This window comes from Antrostomus carolinensis, unplaced genomic scaffold, assembly GCF_000700745.2.
Source record: "Antrostomus carolinensis isolate BGI_N321 unplaced genomic scaffold, ASM70074v2 scaffold22967, whole genome shotgun sequence".
NCBI classification, from domain to species: domain Eukaryota; kingdom Metazoa; phylum Chordata; class Aves; order Caprimulgiformes; family Caprimulgidae; genus Antrostomus; species Antrostomus carolinensis.
The window spans coordinates 1,257-21,721 of NW_010328356.1; the positions used below are offsets into that span (position 1 = coordinate 1,257).

The window sequence follows — 20,465 nt, forward strand, 5'->3', positions numbered from 1 at the left end:
CAGCTGTGGCTCAGGGTCTTCCCGAGCCACGTACAATAATATTTCGATGCCTTCCCAAACTGATTAATTTCTTTACAACAAAGCTATCCTGTGTGCCCTTGCACTTAGGTAAATGTCCAGTATCCACAACTTTAGGGGCAAACAGTTCTGTTGTGTAGCTGTGCTCTTCATAGTCAAAAAAAAAAGGTCTTGCTTTGAACCTGCCACTACCTTCCCTATGTGGCACTCCTCGTTCCAGTGCTGGAGAGTGAGCAGGCAGTCAGTCCCATTTCCTCTCGCTGTGCCACTTGAGGTTTTATATTTTGTCTGCCAAGAGCCATACCCTCCTTCACTGTTCTTTGTTCAAGGGCCTTTCTGTACCATTGATTATTCTTTTTCTTGTTAAGTACCCGTGTGTTTTTGGCAAATTAGTGTAATATTTGCTTGCACTAACCTGCGTTATGTTCAGTCTGCTTTAGCTACTGTAAACAATATTCTCTGTGTTCTGCTCATGTAATTGGTGGTTATTTGCAATTTGCAGGTCCGAAAACGTACAGTTTTAGTTCAACAACAGATTCCAGTGCTGCTGCAAATCTCGATAAATCTGTTCTTAAGGCAAGTATCTTCTTTGGGTAAAAGAACTTTGAATTTTATAATACTCTTGGCTGAGTAAATATTTCTTTAGCTCTTCAGTATTATGTAAGTAAACTACATGTTTTGGACATTGATTGTCTTGAGCTTGGTGTGTGGGATTTTGAGGGTGCTTTAAGCAATGTGGGTAAACTAACAGGGCAGGAGAATGTCTGTATTTTGAGTAACAAATGATACGTTGCATGTAGGACTATTAAGAGTTATGTTTGGGCTTCTGTTGTGTGTGTGGATTCTTCTTCCTGTCAGAGGAAGAATACAGGTTTTATACAACAACCTCAGTAGCAACCAAGGTTTGGTTCATGTTTTAGAAGTGTTAATAGTACTAAAATTATTATTTTACTAAAACTTTTTTTTTTTTTTAAGCCAGATAGGAAGGAGAGCATCACAAATTGTGTCTTGATTATCAAATTATTCTATACCAGTTTTTGTAAGTGGAGGATAAAGCCTTGTTATTTCTCGTAGAAGTTTTTTTTCTTTTTATATACCCTTACAGTATTTCCCTTGACATTCTAGGGAAAGCTGACACGGTTGTGATTTGAATGGCAGAGAGATTTCTGCTTTCTTATTTCCTTAGCTGTGAAGAGCATTGATATGTTGTAAAAATTTGTGATATTTTGCTTTGTATCAACCAATATTTTTTTTTTTTTGTGCAGGTAATGATAAATGGTAATTTGGAGAAAAGGATTATTGATGTAATTAATGACCATAAAAAACAAAATGATGACAAAGGAATAATTTCCAAAAGGCTTACTGCTAAGAAACTGCAGGTAAAGTTTGAAGTGTTGTTCTCTGAACGTTTCTTATTTAGGATAAACAGGTTTTTTTGTCATTCATGTCATGTGTCATACTACACTTGTGCATGTAGCATAAGCCAGTGCAGCGTGCTTTCCAGTAGTTAGATTAGTGATCGGTCAGTGGAATCAACCAAGTGTTCTTATTAGGGAAGATACATCTATATGTGTTCAGTAACAAAAATGGGAGTCTGCAGACAGGGTAGAGGAATAAAACTTAATCTGAATGTTTTATGTTTCCTGTATTTTTCATTCCACATAGCTGGAAAATAGTAGGTTTATCTTTCTAACTAGAAAATACATTCTGTATAGAGGCTGGAATGTAGATGTATTTACACATATGCATACATATTTACAATAAAATTATTATAAGCTCTGTGTGCAAAACAGGATTTTCTACTCAGACTTCAGCTATATTAATTTATACTGTTTGCCTTCATCTAACAGCAGTTATCTGGTATGTGGGAAATAGGAGTTTGCAAACCTGTATTAGATTGCTAGATTAAATCCTAACCTTTTCTAATTTTTTTATGTATAGGATGTATATATGGCTTTACAAAGATTCTCTTTTAAGACTGAGCACATTGAGGAAGCAATGAAAAATACACTTTTATATGGTGGTGATCTTCACTCTGCGCTTGACTGGCTTTGTTTAAACCTTCCTGACGGTGAGTATAGTGACAGAGAATTGACAACAGTTTTTAATAGATGAGTAATAGAACCTACTCTGGCATTTGAATGCTTCATAGTAGTAATTAAATATGTTGTTTCACTAAGACAGGCAGTCACCACAGTTCCTTTCCTAGATGTGCTAATGACTGGTTCTGGGATTTCTTTTTTTAATACATAAAGTTTTGTAGTCCTCTTATTCCTACTTTTTAGAGTTTTATGGAAGTCCAACAAGCAAATGCTGACTTACCTAAAGCTAAAGCCTAATTTTGTTTCAAGCATGCTCCTTCTGTTTTATGTTCTTCTAGTTGGCTCCCAACACACTTTAAAAGATTTTCAGTAATTGTTATTGACATATTCTGTGACATGGGTTTTTTGTTTTGAAGATGCCCTGCCTGAAGGCTTTAGCCAGCAGTTTGAAGAACAGCAGCAGAAACCTAGAGCAAAATTTTGTTCTTCTGTGTCACGACGAGAACCTCCACCTCGCTTGGTAGATAACAAAAAGAAAGAAAATGGCCCTGAAACTAAGGTAATCTGAGAAATTTATTGGTATTTACTGGGGAAAGAGAGGACAAAGTTTTCTGAAATCCAGAATTTGCATTGATTTCCAACACTGATGTAAGAAACTTCTGTAATATGGTATGCTTAATAGTTGTTACCCACATTATTTTAACTTCATTGGAATGGTCATGTGAAGGTAACTGGTTTTGGTTTTTTTTAGTGTGACGTTTGGAAGTCTGGTTGTAGTTCATTTTTTGTGGTAAAGCATAGCTTAATTTTCTCCTGGAATGGGGGTCCATATTTACAAATGGGACTCTTCATGTACTTGTGTGGGTTTAAGCTTGCCTATGTACTTGCAGTGGTTTGATTTCTGTGGTTATTGAATCTTAAACCTAGAAATCTAAAAACTTTCTTGCAGAAGTGTTGGTTTTTTTGGTTTTTTTTTCCTTACAGCAGTTACAATCATTCAAGTGTTAAGATCTGTGTAAGTATGTTGTGAGGTGTTTACACTGGTTGGAGAAGTTTGCTCCATGTTTTGTTATTTATGTCATATAACATACTTTATTTACAAATCTTAAACAATAGCTCCTAAATACTGACAGAGAAAAGCACTGGTGTTTTCACTTACTGTTATCATTACTTCTAATTTTCATTGCCCTTCCTAGGAGACGAATGTGGAGAAAGAAGTGAGCATGAAGGAATGGATTTTGCGATATGCTGAGCAACAGAGTGATGAAGAGAAGAACGAGTCTGTGAAAGAGACAGATGAAGAAAAGTTTGACCCAGTAAGGCAGAACAACATTTCATGGAAGTCTTTCAAAAACTAAGATGCCTGGTGCATCTGCAAGTGGTACACCTTTTTGTTAAGAATTAGAGGCTCAGTATGTTGTCCGTTTTTCACATTTGCAGGCTCCTGAAGGGGAAATGTGTTGAAACTTCTCCTTTCCTAAGTTTTTCCCTTTCCTATTTTTTTTTGTATTGGGGTCAAAATACTGAATATGTTGTGCTGGAAAAGAAAAGTTCTTGAAGCACATCTCGATGATATTAGGAAGGTGACTTCTCAAATACTGAGAAGTTTTGACTGTTAGTCACATAAAAACTACTTGTTCCTCCTTTGTGTAAGCTTGGTATAAGAGACATAAAACCCCCAATTTTTTCTTGTGACGTTCGTTAAAAGTGACAAGCATACAATATTCAACTTGTAATTAACAATTCTGTTTGAAATAGAATGAGAGGTACATACATCTGGCTGCCAAGCTTTCAGAAGCAAAAGAACAAGCAAGCATCTCCAAGCAAGACAAAGACAAGCAAGGCCAGAAGGTAGCACAGGAGAAAATAAGAAAAATTCAGCAAGGTAGAGCTATGCAAATTGCCTGTGTTTTATTTTGTGACCTGCATACTTGTTATGCAAGTGAGTCTCTGAGTCATACTGAATTGACTTCATAATTTTTACGCCACTGTATGAATTGCAGGCTTTCCTGAATCTATGCTTTTCATACAAGTCAAATTCTAAAAAGTTGTTAACGTTTCACTACTTCTGTTTTTGGGTGCTCAGTATGAATTAATATAATTAATATTTTCTTTTTGAAGAATAAATGCTCAGCAGTTGGTTGGTGTAAGTTGTAGTCTCTCTCTGACAGATATGGCAATGCTTGAAGAACATCCAGTATTTAATCCGGCTGTAAAGATTTCAAACCAACAACAAAATGAGAAGAAAAAAACTCCCTCACCTCAGCCACAAGAAAGCACCTTGGATTTGAGCTTGCTTGAAAAACCTGATGGTGCTGCAAAGGAAGACAAAGGTGCGTTGGAAATGGTTCAGCACAAGCTTGAAGCATATCACAAATTTCTGGTATTAGTTCTTAATTTTTCTAGGTTGTATTGCCTTGCAGTGCTGAGTCATCAAGCTCTGATTGCAGGAAGGGCAGGTGGACTCCCTCACTGACCAAGGTGACCTTAAAGGATCTGTATTTGTTTTAGCAGATGATGGTGAAAGCTATTTTTGCCATACTGTCACGTCTAAAATTTTGATCTTTTTTCATTGTAGTGCTAGTTACTGTTTCCATTGTCACCCTCTCATCTTTTTAAACTACTTTCATTGTAAACCTTCAAACTGTTACATTATGTTCTAACAAACAAACTTTAGTGAAAGTTCTTACTGAGTGATCAAAGATGGCAAACAGAACGTTGTAATTAATTTTCCTGCTAGATACCTTTGTGGGAAAAGCAGGAGTTTGTCATGTATTAGTACCAGTATTTCTATAAAACATTTCAGAAAACATTGTTCTCTAGTAAAAAATACCTTTGGAAAAAAGAAAAAAAGGTAAAAACATTCTTGGCTGTCAAAGGAATGTAAAATAAATTTTAGGAGACTTACAATGTGTCTTTCTGCTCTTGTAGTGAAAAAGAAAGAACCACTAGATATAAGAAATTTTGATTACAGTGCTCGAAGCTGGACTGGTAAATCTCCAAAACAATTTTTGATTGACTGGTGCAGGAAAAATTATCCCAAGAGCCCAAATCCTGCTTTTGAAAAGGTTCCAGTTGGAAAATATTGGAAATGTAGGTATGTATTTCATATAAACTTTACATTTTCCTTTTGTTTCATTTGAAAATATAAATGCTGGATACTTCTTTCTTGTTGTGTTAATCCAGATTTATATGAATATAGTGTATTTAACCCAAACTCTCCTTTTTTAGTGCACCAGGGAGGTATTTCCTACTGGATAGCTCTGGGAAAGTAGTGCTTAGACTGGACCCTATCACAAAAATAAAATTCTAGTGAAAGGTCCCATAAAGAAGGGACTAGTTTTTAATTCTGTGCCGATGAGTGAATTTGAGATAAATTTGGACAACTAACTTCATGTATTCTCATTCACAGTAATATATTAAGTCATAGGGTTTAAGCATATGAATACCAAAAACGCTTTGGGCATTGCTTAAAATAAAGTGAAAGTTAGAAATTTATATGAAAGTTACCATAAGGCTTTAACCAAAACAGTGCAGTATCAGTGATTTTTAAATTTCTTCTAGAAAACAAGTCTATAATATAGTGGTATAAAGTAGAACATTATAGTGGTATAGTGGTATAAATAGTGGTATAAAGTAGTAGTATATAGGTATATACCTATATATTATATAGGTATAATATAGTGGTATAAAGTAGAACATTATAATGTACAAATAAAGTATACATGGTGTTACAAATGAGTAATGCTTCTTGCAGGAACTAAGTAAAAAAACCTGTCTTCTTGCTCGAGTTTAAAAGCTGCTAATATACTGTCCCCCTAGGAATATGCTGCTGCTGTGACTGGTGTGCCTGTTAAACAGGTGTTTGCATCTCAGTAAATCATTAACTGTCATCTCAATCTGTATTAAGTGGTTACAAGCACACAAATATTTAGTGTTTCTTCCAAAGCAACTAACCTTAATGGTGATCTGTATGCGTATAAATACTTCTGTTTTGAAGAAAACTAAGATACTTGCTAAGAGGAAAAAAAACAACAAACACAAATTCACTGCTAGAATCTGCTGCTGAAATTTTTTTGTTCTGTGATCAAACTTTATCAGCTGTTTCTGTGTACAGAATACTGTTGAGTAAAATTAATTTTATCTAGCTTAGTTTCTCTATTTGAATTCCACTGCTATGTTTTAAACAAAAACATTAACACTTCTGCTACTTATATAGGTAACAAAAGTTAAGATAAATTCTCATATGAATTTGTCCTTAAGGGTCAAGATTACCAAATCATCAGATAATGTAATGGCAATGTGTCCTACAATTGTAACAGAAGATAGCATGCAAGCACAACATCTAGCTGCTACTTTGGCACTCTATCATTTAACCAAAGGACAAGTAAGATTTTTACCAATATTACTCTTCTTAGCCTGGAATCTGCCTCTGCACTTGTTTGTTGTAATATTTGTATTTAAAGTCTAGAAACAGTTCAATGAAGTGTTTCCCATTAAATTGTTTGCTTGTGTTAATGTTCATTAAATTTTATCTGTAATCATTCATATGTGTTGCAGCATACAGGGATGATATTTTTGATAGTAAAACTGTTCTTTCACTGTTGTAAGCCAGTTAAAAGTAAAGTGTATTGTTGGCCTTTATGTTATTGCTTTCATAGTTTCTGTATTTAGAAATAGCTCCGTATTTCATGTTTTGTCATATCTTTTGCCACTGTTCATTTACACATAAAATGTTAGTGATAGTACATAACTACTAAGTAGTACATAAAGTAATTTTTTCACTGCTTTTTCCACCTGAAGTCAGTTCATCAGTTGCTGCCTCCTACCTACCGAGATGTCTGGCTAGAATGGAGCGATATTGAGAAGAAAAAGGAAGAGGAAAACAAGATAGAAACTAACAAACCTCGTGATAACTTTATTGCTAGATTATTAAACAAACTCAAACAACAACAACAGTTACAATCTGAAAATGAACCAAAAGTATCTGAGGGTCCTGAAGATTCCTGGGAAAACTTAGTTTCTGATGAGGACATTAACAGCCTCTCCCTTGAGACCTCAGACACAGATAATTTGGAACCTTCAAGGATTTTGTTCAAAAAGCTGCAAAGTTCCTCCAGATACCAGAGGCTTCTGAAAGAGAGACAAGAGTTACCTGTGTTTAAGCATAGATACTCGATTGTAGAAACTCTTAAAAAACATCGAGTAGTTGTTGTGGCTGGTGAAACAGGCAGTGGGAAGAGTACTCAGGTGCCCCATTTCTTGTTAGAAGACTTACTGCTGGATGAAGGATCAAGTAAATGTAATATTGTTTGCACACAACCCCGAAGAATCTCAGCAGTGAGTCTGGCAACCAGAGTCTGTGAAGAGTTAGGCTGCGAATCAGGACCGGGAGGAAAAGTAAGATGTGTCTGAATTTCTTTTTGTAGCCTCTGTCAAACACAGAGGGCTGGATTGTTGGTACAGAGTTAAAACATTATTTCTTACACAGCCAAGTAATTAGATGTTATTTTCTCTCAGAAAGGGCTTCTTGCAATGTCATCTGTTTCTTTACAGATTGTCACCTGTAAACTTCTAGGTATCCATGTATGATTTCTAAAATATTTAGAGGGTGATTAAGAGCAAGAGCATTTAATAATGAGGAGGGTCAAACATTGGAGCAAATGCATAGAGACTGTAATATGTCATTAGAGATGGAGATAACTCCCCTGAATAACAACCCTGAAAAGAATGCTGAGTTTACCAGCTCTTTGCTGCTCTAGAAGAAACTTAGTTGCAGATTTCAGTGTGTTTTCCCTTTCTTAACAGAGGAAAGTGTGTGTCTGAAAAAAGTGTGGTAGTAATTCATAATTAGCAACTTTTGCAGTGTCTGAATCTAGCAGTGCTTAAACTTCGCTTAATTTTTAATATCTCTAGCTTGCATGCTATTCTAAGTTACTCCTGTACTATTTTAAATTTTTTAAATTTTTTTTTAATTTTTTTTTTTAATTTTTAAGAATTCCCTGTGCGGGTATCAAATTCGTATGGAATCAAGAACAGGAGAAGCCACCAGGCTGCTGTACTGTACAACAGGTGTCCTGCTTCGGAAACTTCAGGAAGATGGTCTTCTTTCAAGTGTATCTCATGTTATTGTAGACGAGGTTATCAGCTCTTACTATTCTGCAGAAACTATAGTTGTTCTGGGCCTTGGCTTGTACTATAGGTATGTCTTTCTAATTCTAGGTACATGAAAGAAGTGTACAGTCTGATTTCTTGCTGGTTATTCTGAAGGAGATCTTGCATAAGCGTTCAGACCTGCATCTAATTTTAATGAGTGCTACTGTAGACAGTGAGAAGTTTTCCAGCTATTTCTCACACTGTCCCATTTTAAGGATCTCAGGGAGGAGTTACCCTGTTGAGGTAAGTATACGTTTCTTTGATTACACAAAACATTTTGTATACTCATATGCAGTGTTTACCTGGTTAGTATGTCTAGGAAATACACCTATATCACTTTTTTTTAAACAAAAAATAAATCTCTTAAATGTCTGTTTCAAAGACATGTAATTCTTTTCCCTTTTTGAAAATGTAAAATAGCTTCAGTGCTTTGAAGTTTGGGGTTGTACTATTTTTTGTGATAGACTTAGTATTTGCAAGATCTGTTACAACATTAAAAGGGCATACTCTGTTCAGCTTTCTATGTAAGCTTTAAAAAACAAAAAAGATGCCAATTAGTTTTTGACATACCTTGTATTTCTTCTGTGAATTTTCACTAAAGATTTTCCATGTTGAAGATGTAATTGAATCAACTGGCTATGTTCTGGAGAAGGACTCAGAATATTGCCAGAAGTTCTTGGAGGAGGAGGATGAAGTAACAATAAATGTTACTAGCAAAGGAGGAGGCACTACAAAGTATCAGGTAAAATAGGCATTCCTAGTTCTGATTTGGAATTTTTTAAAAATTATTTTATCATTTTAATTCCTCTTATTAAATATGATTGAATTGTATAATATCAAATATTCTTTCAACAGGTGATGAAAGACCCAGTGGCAGTCCTACAGTGCTGTACCCTTATATTTGTCCCTCCAGCTCCCTTATAGCTGCCTTGATTTTGCTATATTTGGCATTGTGTTCTCTTGTACATATTCCAAGCTCCAGATCTATAAGTAGCAGCAAGGGAAAGTGTTTAAGTTTTTTCTTCCACAGAATTCTCCCAAGTACTGAACCTAAGAACAGAAGAGGCATGGCCATATCCTTCTTAACGGAAAAACTCCCAAGATCTGCCAACTTCTCATGCCAAATGAGATGACTTGCAGGAGTTTATTGTGTAGAGCTTTTTTGTTTTAGCAGGCTGTGGTTAATCCTGTAGGTACTCTGCAGTGACAGCTGTATGTGCTTTTGGATCAAAATTTTTGAAGGGAAGAGTATATGAATGCTGTGTGACTTTAGGCAACTTAGACTGTACATCTAGACTGTATATATTTTGGGCAGACATCTGTCTGCTCTGACTTGTTGTTTCAAAATCTCTGCAGGAATGTATAGCTTGATGTGATCAAACACTGATGCATGTATTGAGAAGTATTCTCTCATGCTGATTTTTTTTCTAGAATGGTAGTTAGCCCATACATCACAACAGCATTCTTCAGTTGAAGCCCAAGTGCTCTCTGGAGTGCACCTCTCTGTGATTTATTTCTTTTGAACCTTCCATACGGAAGGATGTGTAGTGGCAAGCTTCTTTAAGTGCATTGGTTAACAATGAAGTTATTTACAATCCTGCCGCTTAACAGAGAAGCTTTATGTTAAGTATGTATCTGTAAGTTGTTTATAAACAATTGAAATGTCTATATGTTCTGTTTACTCTCCATTCCTTCCCTTTCGTCCTGCTTTGGAACACTGCAGGAGTTGGACCTAGTACACTGCTAACTTTCATTGCAACCATTAGTTGAGAAGGGTGAGGTGAGGGAGAGGAGAAAGAGGAGATTGGTTTCATATACCCAAAAATAAGAGTTTTGAAAGAAAAGTAGCCACTCTGTTATCCCATTTGGAATTGATACCATCTGTTTTCATTTGTGGAACAGAGTGTGTAGTATTCCTTGCACAAATGTTAATTTTTACTCTTTTTTTTTTCTTTTTTTTATCTAAGGTGTTGTCTAACGGTAGTAGATTCCTATACACAGGTTATGTAGGTGGCTGTGATTTAATCTGACTCACTGGTTTTGGTGGGAAGTTAGTCAGTCAAATGTCTCTTATCTCAATCTCTTCTTTAAGAAACCTAAATTAAGTGAATGACAAATTGACCTTCTGCTCTCTTACCTTCTTCTAAAACGCTGAGAATATACTTTTTTCCTTGCTTTTCTTTTTTAGGAGTATGTACCAATCCTGTCCGGGTCCGGTGTTGATTTGGCTCCTTACTATGCCAAGTATAGCAGGCGTACGCAGGAAGCTATCCTGTATATGAACCCTTACAAGATCAACCTTGAACTTATTTTGGAGTTGCTTGCATACTTAGGTACAGTCTGCTTCCTAAGAAGTTTATGTACTTGGGGCTGTCCTTTGGACTTATTTTCCAGTGCTCTCTACTGATACTGGAGTACTTGACTTAATTCTTATACAAAACATCCTAAAAAGCATTTACTGCAGGGCCCAGAAGTAGTTCCTGTTCTCAAATGGAACTGTTGGTTTTAACTATGTGCCTGTACTATAACTTTCCAGACAGAAGCCCGCAGTTCAAGAACATTGAGGGTGCTGTGCTGGTCTTTTTACCAGGCCTTGCCCATATCCAACAGCTGTATGATCTCATTTCAACTGACAGAAGATTTAACTTGCGTGACAGGTGATGCAGATATTTTCTATAAAATTAATAGTTTCACTTAGTGAATGTTTGTTGGGTCTTGACATCTGCTATTCTTGAAAATGGAAACTGAGAGTTATACCTCTGAGCTGTTTCTACTACAAATGCACTTTTATTATCCAAGAATAAAATCCAGACAAAATGACAAGTGCTTAGGAATGGTACAGTAATAACTTTTTTTCTTTTGATTTTATTCTTCATCAAACTTGACTAGTTCTTTTCTACTTCTTAGGGTATGGAAGCTGCTATATCTGGGATATAGCTTTCTCTGGCTTACTGTTTACATGGAAGTGACTACCTCTGAGAAGAGATCCAGGGACAGTAATCTACCAAGAAAAATGGCATAGGGTTGTAGTGACAGACAGTTTTAAAATTTATTTTGTGGGTAACTAAAAGTTAGCAACATGATGGCATAAAAAGATGTGCAGTAAAGTTTTGTAGATAGGCTGAGAAGTCAAGGTCTAGAAGAGAATGAAAGTATAAGTACTAATCTCTGTGTCTCATCTCTGAAGGCCTTTGTTTCTCAGGCTGAAAGTTGCTCAATAATGGACCTTGTCTGGGAAGTACAATGTAAAGAACTGGGGTCTGTGGACACCTAGTTCCCTTTCTTGCGAGTCTATTGATGTAAACTTACCTAGAGTTCTACACTAGTAGTATTTTTCCTGTATTATTGCCAGATAGGGGAACAGCCCTATGAACTAATGGTGTTATCCTTTCGTGAGGTGTATAAAACAGCGGAGCAGACTTTCATACCTAATCATACGAAGTTTTACTCTTTCAAGTGTCCCTTCTAGTTGCTTTCTCCAAACTGTTGTCATCATTCTGCTCTCATTTTTTTACTGTATCTTAATTTGATAACTGCATATTGATTAGTGTAATTTCTTGTTCTAGGCACAGGTTGATAGCTTTGCATTCTGTTCTTTCAACTCAAGATCAAGCAGCTGCATTTACAATACCTCCTATTGGTATTAGAAAGGTATGATACATTTAGAAAGTCAAAGTTGACTACTGAATGGAGAAACTTTCTGTGGGTGCAACTCTGAATTGTTTTAAAATCAAATCATACTGAATTCCACAACAACCAGTTGTTCCTCAGATTTTCTGAGTGCAAAGAAACAGTTCTTATTTGCTGCTCTGTAACAGATAGAAGTTACCACGCTGTGATAACCTTGACAGTAATCAGACAAATTTTTTAACTTAATATTTTTCCAAGAGCTTATTTAATTATTGCTTACCTGTATTTTAACTATTTTTAATCAGTAACGATAGTGTTTATCTACGGAAATAGTATTTTACTTACTGCCAAACTATTTAATTAAAAGTTAACCAATTTTGTCAGGTACTAGTTAGCAATTTTGATGTATTATAAGACAAAAAGTGAATGCAGAATTCTCACTTAACTTTTGATTCCTCAGTAGGAGACTAAACCGTTTTCCAAGTTGTGTAGTTTTTAATGCTGTGTCAGATTATTTAAGGAAACATTTCTGCGTAGAACACTTTAACCAAACTTACTCTATAATATTGATGAAAAGAATGAAAGCTGTTAGACATTACATAATTGTTCTATTCTTTTTGTTACTTCATTTCAGATTGTTTTGGCAACCAATATAGCGGAGACGGGTATTACGATACCAGATGTTGTCTTTGTGATTGATACCGGGAGAACAAAAGAAAATAGGTGAGAGTTTGATTTTCATCAGTCACAGTGTGATTACTGTAAATATTTGTAGGTTAGAGTACTGCAAGAGTTTTTTGGTATCCTTATTAAACTACTGGACAAAAAAAACGTGCTGAGCTCATTGAACAGCTTGCAGTTCAGGTACAAATTTGGGATGCATCTTTGGATTCTCAAACGATGTGAAGAACAACATCATTTGATGAAATGATGCGAAAGGAGGTTCTTCACAGATATGAAGAATCATGATTAAGTACTAGTTTAAAGACAAAGTAGATCCTTTTTATACTATCTCAGTTTTTAGAAGTTCTTTTTCTATCCATTTTAAATGTGAAAAGCCTTACAGAATGTGTTAGAATAAACAATTTTCAATTGCTAGAGTAATGAATTAATAAAATAGCTCTTTCATTTTCCAATTTTTATACTTTTGTTAGTCATTTGTATCGGAGGTTCTATGATACACAGTTTCCCCCAGGTATGCTTAACTCTCAAAACTAAATAAAGTATTTTCATGTAAATACTATTTAGATATAATATCAACGTGCTGGTATTTAAGTTAAGTATTCATCAAAATTTTAATTCCGAAATCTAAATGGGCACTTGCTTTACAATTTTTAAGGTATCACGAAAGTAGTCAGATGAGTTCCCTGGAGGAGACCTTTGTTAGTAAAGCTAGTGCTCTGCAGCGACAAGGAAGAGCTGGGCGTGTTAGGGATGGATTCTGCTTCCGAATGTACACAAGAGACAGGTACTGTAAACTTAGCAAGATTTTGTACATCACATAAATATTTCTCTCTTTTTTTCTGTTTAAAAACGAGAAATCTTGTTGAAATTCACTTTAGTTGCTGCAAACTAAAAAAAAATACACATAACTTGAATATCTTATGAATAAAGTGTTATAACACTTTGTTTCATGATTAAAAAAGTTAACTTTATGCTTAGTATCTCTATAGTATGTTTTCAAAAAATTTTTCAAAACTGAAGGAAAGCGCAGCACTAGAGCGTTGCAGAAGACAAGTTTTTGACATCTCTGCCCTGCAACAGATATACACAAGCTTTCCTTCCTGAACTTTGATTTTGTTATCAGACAAATCTGAGTTTCTAAAGTGGTGTCTCTGTGGATAAGAAATGGGAAAATATAAAATTATACAGCACTACAGAATTCGTTTCTGTTACTGCAGTTGAATAAACTTTTCCCTGCTTGTCTGAAGCACCTTTCAGCTGAGAAATGGTTAAGGTAAAGTCTTTTGAAATAACCAATGAAGTGTGCATTTTAGCCACACGTTAGACTCAGTTTGGGAGCTGTGCATTTTAAGAATTTGTTCTGAAAATTAGGGTCTTACTGCCTTTCCCTCTTTCACTAGAATTCTTGTTTTCCAAGCTGCCACACACACCTTAATTCAAAGGATGCGTAGTTTACCCATGCATTAAAACACATGCCACTCCCCACTCCTTGCCCCACAAAAGAACATCTCCAAAATATATAAGCATGTGAAACCTGAATTTCCAAGTTTAATTCAAATTAAACTGTGTTTTTTATGATGTTACAGATTTGAAAGCTTCATGGAATATTCTGTTCCAGAAATACTACGTGTGCCTTTGGAGGAATTATGCCTTCACATTATGGTATGCTTTTGTTTCTTGAATTACTGACCTTGTTAGTGAAAAATATTACGTGTACCTTTGGAGGATTACAATTTCATACTGTCATGTGGATTTATTTTTTTAATCATTGACCTTGTTAGCTAAAAAGGTTTGCTAGAATACCCCTAATCCAGTGTAGTTAGTGGAGCTTCTCCCACCAGGGCAGAGAGGAACCCAGTACCTGTGTGTTGTGGAAAATCCAGAGCATGCTGCTGAGTGAGAATAGGGTTATCTCAGAATTGTAATTCAAACTTAGTTAAATAGCCTTCAAACTGATTTCTGCTTAAGGAAGCGATTTCGCTCCCTCTCTCTCCATCCTGACTGAGTAGGATATTCATAGGGAAACTAGCAACCTGGCAGATCAGTGCCAGCTTGAGCTGTGTCTCAGCAGGTTTGAGAGTCTCCTGTTCATCTGTGACCATTGGTCACATGCTTCTCTGATTAGTTATCATGCCATACAAAGTCCTTTCAAGCAATGAAGTTTTGTTAACCAAGTGTGGGGCACGTCTGCGTCCAAGAGGCTGGTTTAAAGGGGAGGGAATGTGAGGTTTTAATTGGAAGAACAGCTTTCATGTTTCCTTTGTGTCTACCATAAAAGTTTGTTATAAATTTTTATATTTAAACATGCCCATTCACTCCACAGAAATGCAATCTTGGCTCTCCTGAAGATTTCCTTTCCAGAGCATTAGACCCGCCACAGCAGCAAGTAATTGGTAATGCAATGAACCTGTTGAGGAAGATTGGGGCTTGTCTGTTAAACGAGCCCAAGCTGACTCCATTGGGCCAGCACCTTGCAGCCCTTCCTGTCAATGTAAAGATTGGCAAAATGCTTATATTTGGTGCTATATTTGGCTGCTTGGATCCTGTGGTGAGTTAAAAAAAAAACAACTAAATTTTTAAAAAAGTATAGAAATGGTTAACTCTCTACAATTAATCTGATTTCTTGCAACATGCTATTTTGAAACAATGATATAAAAAGTTAAAATCTTTATTTTAAGATAAGGGCACCTGGACATCATGGAGGACAACAGCTTAGGTGTTCTTAAACTCCTAGGTACTATTCAGAAGAGGATAGTCAGAGTTGGTCTCCAGTTCTGTCTGTTATGTTCCCAGGGAGTATGACCCTTGCAGAAAAAGCTCTCTTACATGTGGGTTAGACCAGTCTGCATTACCCCACAGCATATGTGGGCCAAGAATATGCTGATGTAAAATTAATTAGTGTGGTAACTTATTATGTGAATACAGTGGCATAGTTTATACTTTCACCTAATCCTGATTCTGCAAATTAGGAGGAAGCATGGGTATGTTAGTTGCTGAAAACTGAAAGTTAAAATTCTTTCTTCTCTGAATTTCTTCTGTTAATGTCATGTAATCCAAAGGAGTTGTTTAATCCGACCTTCACCATGTATCGGGCATTGCTCTGTCATTTGACAAACTGTTTCATTTAAGTTTTGCAATTTAATAATTTTTTTAATTGGTGTACATAAGGCACTATGTCAGCCATGTCTTTAATATAAGTAGATTTGAATTCTGTGTAGGAAATTCTTACGGTATTAAGCTTTCCTTGAGACTTAGTAGAAGATAAAATGAAGTATGATTAAAAATTAAAAATTACCATTAAAAAATTTAAAGCTATTTGTATTATAAACCTGTAAACTTACAATAAAATAAGTGATGTGTACTTTACTAATTTCAGGCTTTACTAATTGCAGGCAACCCTGGCTGCTGTTATGACAGAAAAATCCCCATTTACTACACCAATTGGTCGAAAAGATGAAGCAGATCTTGCAAAATCATCTCTAGCAATGGCAATTTCGGACCATATAACAATCTACAATGCTTATCTGGGGTAAACGACAATTCCTCTGTGCTTAGAACTAGATGCAGATAACAGTTCTAAGTAATGTGGCTCTGTAAAAAATCCTTAATAAGTGTCTCTTCTTGAATTGCTTGCACCTGAAGTTTTTCTCTTCAGAATAGTGATAGATTACTAAATACTGTAACACAAAAGGATAGCTTGCTTAGTACCTTATCCTTTAACTCCTTTTAACTGTGCTTGCACACATACAGAGGTGTACTGTATCTGTTTATCCTAGTGCTTAAAGTATTTTATTTGCTCTTTGTGCTATGCTGACCTGAATATTTTGTATTTGAGAAAGTAAAAATGTATATATTATAAAATGTATAGGTATATATTCTTTTTTGGATACTATCATTAAGTCTCAAAATGGAGACCTCAATTTTGTTTCAACTCTCAAGACAGACAAAAGTATTTAACTTTTGAGAGAAAATTACCTTGTGTTTTTGTTAGTATCTGTCGAATTTTATGTTACAGACGTGTTCTCTGGGGTGCTCTTAGACCAGCAGCATTCATCTTCATTAATGCCACTTATTTCTAGTTTTGAGAAGAGAATGCTGACCAAAACACAGTATTGCCTTTTAACTTATTACTGCTGTCGTATTGTTATACTCTTAATGTGGTTCTTTTTGCTGTAATAAGACAGGATTTTTTTTTTCTTAGGTGGAAAAAGGCTCGACAAGAAGGAGGATATCGTGCTGAAATTACTTATTGCAGAAGGAATTTCCTAAATAGGACTTCACTGTTAACTCTGGAGGTAAACAGAATAATTATATTCTGCACTCAGAAGATACCTGTTAAAATTTCCCTCACAGTTAGGATTTAGACAAGACAAAACCAAGTGGAATGCTGGGGACTGGAATGCTAGCTACCTCACTTGAGGTAGCTGTGTCTGTGGTTTTGTGCTTTGATATGCCCACTTTGTTGGTGTACATCTTTGCAGTCACTGCCATTGGAGAAGCTGTCCTTACTTCTACCAGAGAATCAAAACTTATGAATTAAAATACTTAGATTGTGTAATTCTTGATATTGAAGAACAGATCTGTTAACAGTTAGTTTGAAAGATGAGCCACAAACTTATTTAAATGACATTTTATTTTTGGTAAGAAAATTGTTTTAATTTGTCTTTCCTATTTAAGTTTGAGTGACTGAGCTCTCCTAAGCTGAAGTGAGTAATTGATGCAAATCTATCTTTTTATTTTAATTACAGATGAGAGATTTAGTATTTGCAGTGTACAGAGTACCATCTGTCTAATCCTATATTCCATGTAAGGTTTTTCTCATAGAAACAGCCAATATTCCAAAGTGGTTGCAGAAAACACAAGTGGTTTTCTAGTAAGAGATGGGGAGCATGAATATTTGTGATGGAGTGTCATTGCCTGCTGATGGACTGGAGTATGTACCTTTTTAAATTCAGAATTTTACTAATACCTTACTAATTTCAGGATGTCAAGCAAGAACTCATAAGGGTGGTCAGAGCAGCAGGGTTCACAGCACCTACAATGCAATGTGGATGGGATGGAAGTGGAGCCACACAATCCCTTTCTCTCCATGAAATAGCTCTTCTTAAAGCTGTGTTGACTGCTGGGCTGTATGACAACATAGGAAAAATAATATATACAAAGTCTGTGGATATTACAGAGAAGCTGGCTTGCATTGTAGAAACTGCTCAGGGTAAAGCTCAAGTGCATCCCTCCTCGGTAAATCGAGACTTGCAGACCTACGGATGGCTCCTTTACCAGGAGAAGGTAAGTGAATGTAGCTGATGGTTTGTGCAAAGGTGGAGTTATGCCTCTAGTATTAAATAACATACACTTTACACTGGTGTATCTGAATGTCTTGTTAATCTTAAGTGTCTTTAGTATCTAATGATCCTAAAGTCCATAAAAGTGAGTAAACTGAGTACTGAAGAAAAGCAGTTAAGGCTGAACTTCATTAACAAACCTGTTCATAGTGAAACTGGTAGCTATAAATGAAAGTATCTTTCTTTGTGTCATTTAACTTAATAGTAGAATACTATTTAAGTTTATTTAATGCAGTGCTATTGATTCTAATGTGATCACTTCAAGCAGTAATATGTAGTAATAACATTTCAAAGTATGCTTTTCCTTTTCTACTCTTCTAAACAGACTCTAAAATTTGGAAACTTGGTATCCCCAGTAAGGACTGTTCTGGTTTTGCAGGGTGAGGACTTAAAGTAGCCAATTCTGTAACTGAAATTCAGCCAGTGTTGAATTTCCTAAGTGAATTGCATTTTTTTTTTTTTCCCCCTATCACTTCCCTCCCTCTCCCAAGTGAAAATTTTGTCAACTACTTGCTAAATTCAAGTGGTTATATTTAGTTAAACTTCTGGTACAATAAAACTCTGACAGCATTTGCTTAATGGCTAACTTTACTGTAGAGGAGCATGAAATTACATTACACTTCTTAACATATATGAAGTGATAGTATTTTTTTTGAAGAGCTGAAAACATTTCCTGTCCCCAAGTACCTTGTAGTGTAAGTGCAAGGCAGCAGCTGTGGTAGGTAAGTTGCCTCATGAACAGTGAAACAAACAAAGCCTGCGCTTCTGTGTGAAGATGCACTCTTCTTGTTTCCCTTCCTACCACTACAACTCCTTCCCATCGCCATCTGTCTTTGTCTGTGAGAGACTCCAAGGCCAGACGTAGCAGATGCTGAGACACAGTTTACTCTGTATGTGTGTATGTGGATGTAGATAGATTGACGAGCTAGCTGGTTCTAGGAAGAATGTATAATGGAAGTGTTTTACCGGCCTTTTACTTTAGTAAGTTTAATTTTTATGCCTCTTCTCTGAGCAGCACAAGGCTAACATTATCTTTCTGTTTTAATTTTAACAATATAATTGTGGCTTTAAATTTCCTGATAGCTTTTAAGTCTTTCAGTTACTTAGAGGTGATATATTTTATGTGGCCTAGGGTAGACAAATTGCCATCAGTTGTTACGTGTACAATGGCTTGTGTTGATTGGATCTTAAAAGGAAAAAGGCTTTTTTTTTTTTTTTTTTAAGTAGCAATCAAATTTGGTTTTAAAATAGGTTTTATGTGGTTTGGGATTTTTTTTGTTGTTTTTTGATGCTTGTTTTTGTTTATATGCAGGTGAGGTACACTAAGGTATATTTGAGAGAGACTACTTTAATATCCCCTTTTCCCATTTTGCTTTTTGGTGGGGATATCGAAGTCCAGCATCGTGAGCGTCTCCTGACAGTTGATGGCTGGATCCATTTTCAGGTGTGTTGGAGTGATAACTACCTTTTGCGGTTCCATGGGCTTTTGTATTACACAGCTGATGTACAGGCTTGATTCAGAACACTGTATATGTGGGATGAAGGCAAAAGGGGAGAAGGAAGGAGAGAATTAAAGGAAGTTATGGGAAATCTTATCAAATCACACTTGAAAGAACAGGTGTGTAGTATGTACCTTGTAACAAATCAGTTCCTTTCTCTTTGTGAAGAAAGTCAATGTCCTTTCAAAAAAGGTATTGGAAATGAACGTGGACTAAACTTCTTTTAGAAAGCTGGTACTGAAAGCAGATGAGTGTGCTATTTTATATTACCCTTTCCTCAATTCTGCAATAATGTTAAGTATATATTTATTTTTAAAATACTATTTACTTTGCTTTATAGCCTCAACAGTACTATTTGGGAAAGAAAAAAATAAAATGGGAAATAGCTGTTTGCTTGTGTTTGGGGTGTTTGGCTTTTTTGTTTGGGGTTTTTTCTTTCTAGCTGAAAAAGTTTTATTTGGGAATGGGAAAAGTGAGTGCATTTTCTTAACGTATTTTTGCAGACAAAATCAAAACAGGTAACATGCCAAAATCCTCTGTAAATTCTGTCAGATGGCAAACATTGGCTTTTGCTAGCCTGCCAGCTACTTGATTACAGTTGTCTGTGCTCCTGTGGGCCCTGTGTTACACTCAAGGAAGACTATAAGCTACAAAACATCTTTTTTTTGTTCTTTTACACTCAGCTGATACAAACAAGCAACCATCTAGTTGAATCCACTGGTTATCATGAATATGGGATTTTAAAAAGCAGCTCCCTTGTGGGTTTGTTGGAAATTTTTTTTTAATGGTCCCTTTTTTGGAATTTTTTTAATGGTTTTTAATGGGTGGCTACAGGTTGTGCAGTTTCTGGGCCAATTACATCTTGTGTGTTTCAGAATTTCTGTTTTTTCTACTGTGATGCTAAGCAGAGCATGTTGTATTTTGTGCTTCTTCCGTAATGGCTCCTTGCTGTACCACAGGCAGTGTAATATAAATGAAATACACACTGGAATAGGGAGGGAAGGATAAAAGGAAAGATTCCTGGAAAAAGCTTCAGCTTCGGATATCCAAATTCCTAGCAAGATTTGGGGTCACAACATTGGTGGACAAGGCTA

The 20,465-nt window shown here is 35.8% G+C and overlaps 1 protein-coding gene across 1 annotated transcript; it reads left to right on the plus strand.

The window, feature by feature from the left end:
* Window positions 1-520: 520 nt before the first annotated feature.
* On the plus strand, window positions 521-19,316 carry DHX29 (DExH-box helicase 29; the record flags this gene model as incomplete). The annotated part of the gene is made up of 24 exons (XM_010172230.1): window positions 521-594; window positions 1,284-1,397; window positions 1,960-2,089; window positions 2,477-2,619; window positions 3,257-3,376; window positions 3,819-3,945; window positions 4,232-4,393; window positions 4,992-5,157; window positions 6,324-6,447; window positions 6,864-7,460; window positions 8,057-8,200; window positions 8,283-8,459; window positions 8,818-8,958; window positions 10,405-10,549; window positions 10,753-10,873; window positions 11,783-11,867; window positions 12,481-12,569; window positions 13,186-13,314; window positions 14,117-14,192; window positions 14,854-15,078; window positions 15,923-16,059; window positions 16,732-16,825; window positions 17,514-17,816; window positions 19,185-19,316. Coding segments are annotated over 24 exons (3,755 nt in total), but the record flags the coding sequence as incomplete, so codon positions are not given.
* Window positions 19,317-20,465: the final 1,149 nt, after the last annotated feature.